Source organism: Monodelphis domestica, chromosome 1 (genome assembly GCF_027887165.1).
Source record: "Monodelphis domestica isolate mMonDom1 chromosome 1, mMonDom1.pri, whole genome shotgun sequence".
In the NCBI taxonomy this organism is placed as follows: Eukaryota; Metazoa; Chordata; class Mammalia; order Didelphimorphia; family Didelphidae; genus Monodelphis; species Monodelphis domestica.
The window spans coordinates 49,689,591-49,701,671 of NC_077227.1; the positions used below are offsets into that span (position 1 = coordinate 49,689,591).

The window sequence follows — 12,081 nt, forward strand, 5'->3', positions numbered from 1 at the left end:
TCTATTTTTATAAAGGTATTATATGATGCTTAGAAATATATATTTAGGGGGCAGCTGGGTAGCTCAGTGGATTGAGAGCTAGCCCTAGAGACGGGTGGTCCTAGGTTCAAATCTGGCCTCAGACACTTCCCAGCTGTGTGACCCTGGGCAAGTCACTTGACCCCCATTGCCTAGCCCTTACCACTCTTCTGCCTTGGAGCCAATATACAGTATTGACTCTAAGACAGAAGGTAAGGGTTTAAAATATATATATATATATATATATATATATATATATATATATATATATATATATATATATATATATATATATATATATATTTAACATTCAGATGTCACAAATTTTTCTGCCATACTTTTTTAGCAATCTCTTTAGATCTATGTTTTTCCTTTTATTTAGTTCTCTGTATTTGTCTGGGTCTGAGGAAAGAATGTTAAAGGCACCCACAATTTTGTTACTATCTTTACCTTTTTGCAATTCAATTATCCTTTGTGAAAATGCCATAAAATATTATTTTAGTAATGATATAGTTTCATAGTTTTTATGATGTATTTTAGAATATGTTCCCTATTTATCTCTCTTAACATTGTAAATCTTTATTTTCTCTTTGTGGGTTAATTACAACTTTAAATAATTTGTACTTACTTTATGATTAGTAAATTTTATTCCAGCTTGTCATTCTAATTCTACATGGTATTATTTATTACACGTTACTTGCATATAGAAAATTGTTGGCTTTGTTTTCTTATAAATTCTTATATTCTCATTGGTTTATTATACTGTTTAGTCAATTCACATTTAAGTTTATGATTTTTTTTAAAATCATAAGGCTCTTTTATTAAGTTAACAAATACTACTAAATTCTTTAACTGACAGCAGATCAAAGCCCAAGGAAACAAACTATTTTGTCCTCAGTTAAGCTTAGCATTCCAAACTCATCAGAATCTGAATAGGTACATAATTTTTCTTATAAAATAAGTGATATTCTTAAATGATGAAAGTAAGTTTATGATGATTAAGTTTGAGTTTTCCTTCATTTTTTCCTTTTGTATTGATATTTGACATTTTTCTCCTTTAAATCAGTACTTTATCTCTTTGATTAATTTTTCTCATACCATCTTCTTGTTTCTTTATTTACAAGTCCTCCGCACTCCCGTAATCATAAAATTTGGGCTGTGCTATCCCAAGTTCATTCAATTTACTTACATTTTCATTTTTTTCTCTTTTTTTATTCATTTATTTCCCTACTCTATTGACTTTTCACTTCCATTAACTTTGATGAACATATAGTTAAAATTATCCCCTTCCAACCACTTAGCTTTGCTAGCATTACTTTGTGATGCCTTTTTCTAAGAAGTTTTTATTTGCTTTGTCCTTATTTCTCTGCCCTTCTAGTCTTTTCTGAATTCTACTCTCCCCTTAATGGATTGTACTCAATCTATCAATCAACAGCATTTATGAAGCCTTTAAGTGCTAGGCACCAGAGTCAAAGTTGAAAAAAAATCCTCTCAGAAAGCTTATTTTCTCTCAAGGAAACCATATGTACACATGTAAGTATATTCAGAATAAATGTGAAATAAATACAAGGTAGTTGAACATAAGGTATTTAACAAGGGAGGGCAGGCAGATGGTGCTGTGGATGGAATGCCAAGCCTGGAGTCATAATTCTGAGTTCAAATCTAACCTGAAACTTATTTACTGTGTGACCCTAGGCAAATCACTTAACCCCCATTGCCTAGCCCTTACTGTTCTCCTGCCTTGGAACCAATATACAATATTGATTCTAAGACAGAAGGTAAGGGTTTTAATTGAAAAAAAAAAAGAAGATGACCAATGGAGCAGCTAAGTAGCACAATGGAAAAGAGCTCCAGATCTAGAGTCAAGAGAACCTGGATTCAATTCTAGCCTCATGCTCTTCCTAGATGTGTGACCATGGGCAAGTCAATTAACCCCCATTGCCTAGCTCTTACTACTTTCTGAAGAAAGAAAGAAAGAAAGAAAGAAAGAAAGAAAAGAAAGAAAGAAAGAAAGAAAGAAAGAGAAAGAAAGAAAGAAAGAAAGAAAGAAAGAAAGAAAGAAAGAAAGAAAGAAAGAAAGAAAGAAAGAAAGAAAGAAAGAAAGAAGAGAAGAAAGGAAGAAAGAAGAAGAAGAAGGAAGAAAGGAAGAAAGGAAGAAAGGAAGAAAGGAAGAAAGGAAGAAAGAAGAAAGAAGAAGAAAGAAGAAAGAAAGAAGAAGAAAGAAAGAAAGAGAAGAAGAAAGAAAGAAGAAAGAAAGAAGAAAGAAAGAAAGAAGAAAGAAAGAAAGAAAGAAAGAAAGAAAGAAAGAAAGAAAGAAAGAAGAAAGAAAGAAAGAAAAGAAAAGAGAAGAAAGAAAGAAAGAAAGAAAGAAAGAAAAGAAAGAAGAAAGAAGAAAGAAGGAGAAGAGAAGAAGGAAGAAGGAGAAGAAGAAGAAAGAAGAAGAAAGAAAGAAAGAAAGAAAGAAAGAAAGAAAGAAAGAAAGAAAGAAAGAAAGAAAGAAAGAAAGAGAAAGAAAGAAGAAGAAAAGAAAGAAAGAAGAAGAAAGAAGGAAGAAAGGAAGGAAGAAGAAGAAGAATGAAAGAAGAAGAAAGAAAGAAAGAAAAAGAAAGAAAGAAAGAAAGAAAGAAAGAAAGAAAGAAAGAAAGAAAGAAAGAGAAGAAAGAAAGAAAGAAAAGAAGAAAGAAAAGAAGAAAGAAAGAAAGAAAGAAAGAAAGAAAGAGAAGGAAGAAGGAAGAAAGAAGAAAGAAGAAAGAAAGAAAGGAAGAAGAAAGTTATTTTGGTTTGTGGAGGGAGGACTATACAGAAAGTCTCTGAAGAAATCAGAAGGCAGAACCAAAGAAACTAAAGTTCACAAAGAGGGGAAAAAATAGTTGCTGGCACTCAAATTGTCCATATTACACAATAAAGTGTTTTATAAACAACTCAAGTTCTCTCACACGCGAGGATTAATCATTAGAAGATTAAAGAGATTAAAGGTCTATCAGTTGAGTCCTTTATTTACTGAGTTAGTGACATTTGGAGTGAGTAAGACCTTTGAAGGCCTTTGTTATTTAGTCTTCAGTCATATCCGACTCTTCATGACCCCATGGACCAACTGTCCATGAGGTTTTCTTGGCAAAGATACTGGCATGGTTTGCTAGTTTCTTCTCTGAGGATCACCTTTTGTCAGTACTTCCACTGTGACCTGTCTTGAGTAACTGCACAGCAGAGCAAGCCCATCACCACAACAAGGCAGGGTGAAAGCCTCATATAATAGTGATAATAAAGATTGAAATAATAATAACTTACATTTATCTAGCATTTTAAGGATTGTGAAAAACTTTATGAACATTATTTCATTTGGTTCTCATGTACCAAATCTCTTCTTTGCATTCAAAACAACCCTGTGAGGTTGGTATTATGTATATTATTACACTCGTTTTATAGATGATAAAATAGAGGCTTCATTTGAAAGGTAAAGTGACTCATCTGTGGCTTTAAGTGCCCCATGGAGGATCCGAACCCAAGTCTCTCCAGAATCTGAGTCCAGTGTTCATGGGACACATGGAACTGACAAGAAAAACCTTGGTATGACTGAGTGAGAGGAGTGTTTATGTGTATGTCAGGAGAGACCAAAGGGATTCTTCCTTTTAGTTATTCTGGACTGGGAGAGGAGATAAAGGGGAGACCAGTTTTATAAGGAGGAAGATGCAACCAAAGAGAAATCATTTTAGGAGCTTAATTGCCATGCATGATAATAAGGAATTATTCCTGGGGGAGGCACGGATGGTGAGGTCTTTCTTAGGGACAATGGGGGTAGACTGGCCTTAGAAGAGGAGGGAAGCAGGAATCAAAGGATTGACTACCCTGTGCCAGGCTAAGCCCTGGGGCCACAAAAAGGCAAAAACCATGTGGCTGGCTCAGAAAGCTCAAGCCTAAAGGGGGAGATAGCCGGCAAACATCCACATGCATATCTATTTTATGAGAAATATACAAGGAGGTCTTTGGTCACTGACCCACGGCTAGCCTAAGCTAATAAATCAATTGTGCACAGAGGGAAATAGACATGGAAGGTAATCTCAGAGTAAAGGTATGATTAGTGAGGGTAGAAGGGAGACTAGCAGAAGATGGCATTTGAACTGAACCTTATAGAAATTCAGGGGAGCCTGAGGATAAAGGTGACAAGGAAGTATATCCCAGGCAGAGGAGAACAGCTGGTGAAAAGAGAGGAGAGTTCAGAAATGGAGTGTTATGTGTGAGGAAGCCCAAGTATGGGAACCCCATTGTAGCTGAATCAAAGAGTAAGGGGGAGGAATGATGTGTAAGAAGACTAGAAAGCTAAAAAGGAGTCACGGTATGAAGAGCTTTAAGAGTTAAACACAAAGGGGGGCAACTAGGTGGCTCAGTGAACAAAGAGCCAAGTCTGGAGATGGGAGGTCCTGGATTCAAATTTGACCTCAGATACTTCCTAGCTGTGTGACCCTGGGCTAGTCACTTAATCCCCATTGCCTAGCCCTTACTGTTCTTCTGTCATGTAACCAATACATGTATTGATTCTAAGACAGAAGATAAGAGTTAAAAAAAAAAGTTCAATGCAAATTAAAAAATATGAAGGTGGAAACAAGAAGATTTGGCAAGATTAGGCTCAGAACCACTCCAGTGATTTCCTGTTACCTCTGGAATCAAATATAAACATCTTCCATTTTTCTTTCAAAGTTCTTTATAGTTTGGTCCCTTCCTCCCTTTACTCCCTCCATCTACTTTGTGATCCAGGAGAGAGAAGTGTCACAAAACCTACTGAGGAGAGAGAATCAAGGCAAAGAGGGCAAGCAACAGTGTCAAAGGCTGCAGAGAAGTTAAGAATCCTAAGGACCTGGAAAAGGCCAGTAGAGTTGGCAAGTGCGAGGTATTGGTGACTTTTATTTTATTTTATTTTATTCATTTAAAGGATGAAGTCGGAAAGCCAATCCACAGACAATTTAGAAGAGGGTGAGAAAAGAGAACACGTGGGCCCTGGTGATATATAACTTTCTCAAGGAATTTTGCCACAAAAGGGAGGAGAAATATATAATAGCTAGCGGGAATCGTTGTATCCACTGAGGGTTGTTGGGTTTCTTGTTTTGCTTCATTTTTTTAAGGAGAAGGGAGATGCAAGAATATTTACAGGCAGCAAGGAAATAGTCAGGAATTAGGTAGAAAATAAATGAGAGAATGGGCATGATAGAGAGAGCAATTTTCTGGAGAATTCAGGATGAAACAGGACCGTTTGTGCATGGAGCGGGGTTTCTTTTGGCCAAGGAGAAGGGCAGTCTCTGAGTGAGAGAGGGGTGAGGGAAAAGATTTACTCTTACCTTTTCTGCCTTAAGCCAGCCTTTATGTGGGTGTTCAAGGACTGGCACCTCTGGTGTGAGGGCTTGCTGAGCCCTTTTCAGGGCTGCTTATTCACCCACAGCATTATTCTGATCAGGGGTCCATAGGTTTCACCACACTGCCATGGGGACTCAAGACACTGGAAATCTATTAAGAACCCCTACCTTAGATTGGAAGTTCCTCCAGGGGAAGGGATTGGCTTATCTTATCCACCTTTATGTTTTCTCCAGTACCCAGTGCAATGGCTACCTTAGAGCAGGAGTTTTAAGAACTGATGGCTGGCTTATCATTCCATTTCCCTCTCCAAGGCAGCCAGAGGAGGCTCAATGTCTCTGGAATTTACTCCAACCTAGACCCAGAGAGGCAAAGGGATATTCATCCCCTCCAATCCAACATCCCTCTTGGCCCTGGACCTTGTCTCAGGCTCTATTTCCAGGGAGGAGTTAAGGGCTCACATCCAAGTTTAGGTCATTTCTAGTTGGCTGATATTCTGGGATCACCTAAGGGCCCTTTAGGGGGTAACTAGGGAGGAGGAGCTATATAAAAGATGGCCCATGTTCACCTACTGGGCTGAAGAGCCTCCAGAGCAGCTTCTTCCAATCCCAGGGGTCTCCACACACTCAGACTACACAGGTAACTTCCTTTGGCATTTCCTCAAGCTCTGGGGATCCCTCACTTCTAAGACTTTCATCACAAGGGACACTGAGTTCTAGTAGTTAAGACAAGGACTATGTGTGTGTGCGCGTGTGCGTGTGTGAGTGAGTGTGTGTGTGTGTGTGTGTGTGTGTGTGTGAGAGAGAGAGAGAGAGAGAGAGAGAGAGAGAGAGAGAGAGAGAGAGAATACTAGGAGGACTGAGACCTGGCTTCTACATCTGACTGTACCACTCATTCAGTGTATAACTGAATAAATTTTGAACCTGTCTAGGTCTCACTTTCCTCCTCTGAAAAATAAGAGATTAGCTTAGATTTGGAATTCTTAACTTGGGAGTCCCCATGCCCAGAGAAAACATTGAGAGGGAGGTGAATTTGGATGGAAATAAGAAATACGTCTTTATTTGCACTAACTTTGGACTAAAATTTAGCATTTCCTTTAATTATTTAAAACCATGAATTTGAGAACAAGCCCATAAGTATTTTAGTGTGCCAAAGTAGTTTATGAACTGAAAAAGGCTAAGAACTTCTGGAACTGGTTTTTAGTCCCTTCCAGGTCTAATATTCCTTGATCTGTCTGTGGGAAGGGAAGGATGGCACCTGAAGACCTCTCCACTTGCCCCTAAAGTTGAGAAGCCTTAGCCTAAGTGCAGGATTGAAAGCTGTGTCCTATTCATTGTCCCAGGGCCCCCCGCCTGCTATTAGTCTAGTATTCAGTCCTCACCTTTGGAAGCAGGTATTTTGATAATACTGATCCTGGAGAAAATGTTTTCTGTCCACCTTTTCCTTGGCTGTACTCAGGATTCAATGCTCCCACTCATAGATCTTCATTCTCTCAATACTGGAAATGTTTCACTACAATATTTGGGTCTGTTGGGGTCCAGTCTCTCTTGGGAGATCTATGGCTCTTTCCATAGACTGTCCTATGAGTGGTCTCCTGGAGGATCCTAACCCTGATCATGATTCTCCCCCAAATTCCCTCTCACTTCTTCCTTTTATTTCCATTTAGACAGTGAAAATGGTATCAAGCTTGTTGGCTTCCATCTCTATTTCGGAGCTGCTCTTGGCTTCTGTTATCTTCTGCCTGGTCTTCTGGGTCACTAGGTCTTCCCATCAAAGGGTACCTAAGGGACTCAAAAGCCCACCTGGACCCTGGGCTTGGCCTCTGTTTGGTAATGTATGGACTCTGGGGAAGAATCCCCACTTGACCTTAGCCCAACTGAGTGAGAAGTATGGGGATGTGATGAAGATTCATATTGGTTCTACCCCTGTGATTGTGCTGAGTGGCCTGGAAACCATCCGGCAGGCCCTGGTGAAGCAGGGGGAGGACTTCAAGGGGAGACCTGACCTTTACAGCTCCACCTTTGTTGCAGATGGTTACAGCCTGGCCTTCAACCCCGACTCAGGGGAAGTATGGGCAGTTCGGAGGAAGCTGGCCCAGAATGCTCTTAATACCTTCTCTGTGTCCTCTTCTCCATCCTCTTCCTCCTGCTACCTGGAGGAGCATGTGAACAAGGAGGTTAAACATTTGATCCAGAAATTCCAGGAGCTGATGGAGGGGGTAGGATGCTTTGACCCCTACAGGCATATAGTAGCATCTGTGGCCAACGTCATCAGTGCCATGTGTTTTAGCCAACGCTATGAGGACCACAAGAACCCAGAATTTACGACTCTTATTAACGCAAGCCATGAGTTTGTTGAGAGTGCCACCTCAGGCAACCCAGTTGACTTCTTCCCCATCCTTCGCTACATCCCAAATCCTCAGTTGCAGAGGTTCAAAGAGTTCAACCAGAGGTTCCTAAAATTCTTGCAGAATACCATTCGTGAGCATCACAAGGCCTTTGATGAGGTAATTCACCTGTGAGTTTTGGTCCCTCGCCCTCCCTAGAGTAGAAGTCTTTGCAGATAGGAGTATTGGGCTTGGAGTCAGGAAGGTCTGAATTAAAATCTAGCCTTGGCTACTACTTCCCAGGGTTTTTATAAGCTCAAATGAGATAAGATATGGAAAGCACTTTGCAAACCTAAAAAGGTTATGCCAGTTAGTGTCATTTTTAGTCTTCGCTGGTGGCTTCTAACCAGGCAAAGAATAACTGACCATTACTGAGTTTACACACATATTCTTTCTTATCTGACCTTCACTACCCTGTGAGGTAAACATAATTATCTCTCATAATTATATAATCATCACTTTCTCTATAAAAATATCTTTTACAAGAGAGTAAGCTGAGGTACAAAGAATCCAGGTGAAACTTGCCTTGATCACACAACTAGTAGGGTGAAGACCTCAGATCCCAACCCAGGTCCTCTGATTCTAAATCCAAAGCTTTCCCCCTTAGATCCCAGGAATCTCCACTAGCATGGGGACAGAAGCAAAGCTGGTGGCAGATGGTCCCAAAAAAGCCTTGGGATGGGAGTCAAGCGTCTTGGAATTTAGTCACAGAATCATAGACTCATTCAATTTAGAGGGTATTTGGTTGTGGTGGTGGTGGTTGTTTTCTCACATGACCATTGCTTTATAATTAATCTTAATTAATACATTTAATTAAATTTTATAAAGTAAAAATCTACTTTCTCTCCTTCCCACTTCCCTTTTCACATAAAGGGGAAAAAAACCCAGAACTCCAGAAACAAACATGCACAATTAAGCAAAACAAATTCCCATACTGGTCATGTAAAAAAAAAAAAGACTATGTTAGAATCTGCACTCTAAGCCCATCAGTTTTCCATCAAAGGTAGATAGAATGTTTCTTCATGAGACCTCTGGGATAGAAAGGTACTTTGAAGTCATTTTGTTCAAGCTCCTTGTTTTAACACAAGGGGAAACTGAGGCTTAAAGGGAAAGAAAGATCTTACTCAGTCACCTAGATAGTTTTCTGGTCTCTTGATCTCCTGGTCCAGCACTCTTTTCATAGCACCCTGCCTGCTAACTCTTCCACTGCCTAGCTTTGTAACCCAGAGATGCTCACTTTTCATGTCTGGATCTCAGTTTCCTTGTCTTTGAAATGACATAACTTACTCCTGCCCTATCTATTTCATATGAAAGTTTTGAGAGTAATACAAGACAAGGGAGGTGGAGAAGTATATGATATTATGTACAAATCAGGGGTAATTATGAGTGCTCATTGTTTACCCACTGAAACATTATATCTAAAAAGTTCATTGTCTTCTTTGGGAGGTAGAGAGGGAAGTTGGTGTTAGTTTTCATCTATGTTCCCAACAACCCTTTCTTGGCCCTGAAACAGAATCCCTATAGGGTAACAATACTAAAGTACATTCCAGAAAGAAATGCCAGTAGATTTCCAGAACATACATATGGTCCCTTTGCCTGGCCTAGATGTGAGCTGCCCTGTTACTATCTCCATGAATGGGGCTTTTCTTGGGGAAGGAGATTGTCTCCTCTAGGATGCATTGGGGTTCCTGTCTCCAGCTTATCCAGGAGACACAAATGGTGACCACTAATCTTGGGCTTTCTAAATGGGCACATAATTATGAAATGGCCTCTCAACCTGAACTTTCTTTCAGAACAATATTCAAGACATCACTGGGGCTCTGTACAAACACAGCCAAGATAAGGCTTTTGGGAACACCAGCTCCAGTGTGCCAGAAATGCTGATCATCAATCTCATCAATGACATCTTTGGAGCGGGTAGGAGTCAGCTTTCCCCTCCCTGCTCCCTGGTGTCCCTTTCTAGCATCACAGCATTTTCATAGTATGGGTACCCAAGAGGATGCTCCAACCTGCATATAGATTTCCCAGACAAGATTGCCTCTGATTCAAGGTCCTCTGAATGTCTCATATCCACTCAAAAATCATAGCTGAAGTGTTTTCTTAAAATGATTATTTTTCTAGGAATTTATAATCTATTCCTCTTAATATCCCCCAACAACAACAAACATCTGAAAAAATACTTATCATAAAGATGCATAATCTGGCAAAACAAATTGCCACATTGGCCATGCCTGGAAATATCTCTCTGTCTGCACTGAAAGTTTATCATATCTCTGTCAGAAGGTGAACCTTTGAGATTTGGAGTGTTTCCTGGTATTGATGAGAGTTCTAAGGTTTTTCAAAGTTATTTTTCTCTACAACCTAGACATCGTGTAAATTGCCTAGTTCTCCCACCTCAATCTGCATCAATTCATAGAGTTCTTCTCAGTTTTCCTGAAATTGACCATTTTGTCATCCCTTGTGACAAAATGTCTCCTTACATTCATAGATGATCATTTGTTTGGCTATTCCACAAAAGGAAGGCAGCCCCTTAGTTTCCAATTTTTGGAATACTACAAAAAGATGCTATAAATGTCTTTCTTCTTAAAGTTCTTTTTCTTCTTTCTCTGATCACCTTGCTAGAGGTATAGGTTTACTGTGGTATAGCTGGGTCAAAGGGAATGTATAATTTAGTAGCTTTGGGGGGCACAATTCTGACTGCTTTCCAGAATGGCTAACTTGTTTCACAGCTCTACCATATCCTAGTGGACCTATTTTCTCACAACTCCTCCAACATTTGTCATTGTTCCTTTTTGTCATTTTCGCTAGTCTGTTAAGGGAAAAGTAAAGCCTTAAAGTTTTTCCATTAATTTGTATCTCTCATTTATTATTGAATTGCTTATATCTGCTAGTAAACCATGGGCTATAATTCATTCAAAATGAAAGCATTTAGTGAAAGATTATAGTGAGGAAGTAACAATAAAATTTTGCCTGGTTAACACGAGGCATACTCTACCACAAATACAGAAGATGCCATTAGTGGAAGATTGGACTGCCATAGGAAACAGAGGGAACTTCCCCTTCATTTCCAATTTCTTATTTGGATTCTTTATCTAGAGTATTGCCTCTTCCTCAGTGGAAGAATGGATTCTTTATACTTTTAACTTAAAGCCCTGGGATCTTTTAGAAGGCAGAAAGAAACCCTTAACAAATTCAATCCATAGAGTCAAGGAAAAACTTTTTCAAGGGAAAGGGAGAAACTTGTACCAGTATTTTTTTTTTCTATAGGATACAAATGATGTGTTAATTTCAGAGTTTGGGCTATAAAGGATCCATTTTCCATAGAGTTTTTGCTTAAGAAATCAAGTTCTCTGAAACAGAGGAAAGTCACTCTCAGGTAATCATTGCTTAATTTCTTGAACTCTGTTTCTTTTTGTTAAAAAAAAAAAAAAACCTTACTTTCTCTCTTAGAATCAATACTACATATCAGTTCTAAGGCACAAGAATGATATCAGCAAGGTAATTAGGGTTAAGTGACTTGCCCAGGGTCACACAACTAGAAAATATCTGAGATCAGATTTGAATCCAGGATCTCTCATCTCCAGGCCTGGATCTCTAGCTCCTGAGCCACCTACTCCCCACTTAAACTATTTTTCTTGGTCACCAAGGCATGACAGCTTTGATTTGCATTAAGATTGCTCTCTCTACTTTAGGGCTAGCACATCTATGTAACTATTTGATTCCCATTAACTTTTAGTCCTCATGTATGGAGAACAGGAGTTCTCAACCTAGGGTCTGGATAGATTTCAGTGAATTCAAATCAGAAAAAAAAAACATTATTTCAATATGATTTGTTCCCTTTGTAATCCTTTATATTTTATGTAAAAACATTATTTTCAAAAGATGTCTACAGACCTCACAATATTGCCAAAGGGACCCAAGACACAAAAAAAGATTAAGGGTACCAGTAATATGGAACCTACCTTTTTAAAAGCAACTGACAAAATCTCTAGGGTTCAAACACCCACTTTTCTCTCCCTTGCAAATGATTGGGAGAGGGAAAGCACTAGAACAAAAATAAGCCCAAGATGGGAGGCAGTTAGGTGGTTCAGCGGATAGACCTAGAGACAGGAAGTCCTGGGTTCATATCTGGACTCAGATACTTCCTAACTATGTGACCCTGGGCAAGTCACTTATCCCTCATTACCCAGCCCTTCCAGCTCTTCTGCCTTGGAATTAATATTAGTATTGATTCTAAGATGGAAAGTAAGGGTTGAAAAAAAAATAAGCCCAAGATGGCAAGGTCATTACCTTCCCCTGCCTAGAAATAGTCTTGTCCTTATTGACCTATTTGT

General features: G+C 39.1%; 1 protein-coding gene across 1 annotated transcript in view; it reads left to right on the top strand.

The window, feature by feature from the left end:
* The first annotated feature begins 5,867 nt into the window (after nt 1-5,867).
* LOC100029908 (cytochrome P450 1A2) overlaps nt 5,868-12,081 on the top strand; it is a 13,486-nt gene continuing 7,272 nt past the window's right edge. The window contains exons 1-3 of the mRNA XM_007478167.2: nt 5,868-6,000; nt 7,028-7,867; nt 9,541-9,664. Of these exons, the coding sequence (XP_007478229.1) occupies nt 7,037-7,867; nt 9,541-9,664 (955 nt within the window). The 5' untranslated portion in view covers nt 5,868-6,000; nt 7,028-7,036. The remainder of the gene's footprint in view (nt 6,001-7,027; nt 7,868-9,540; nt 9,665-12,081) is intronic.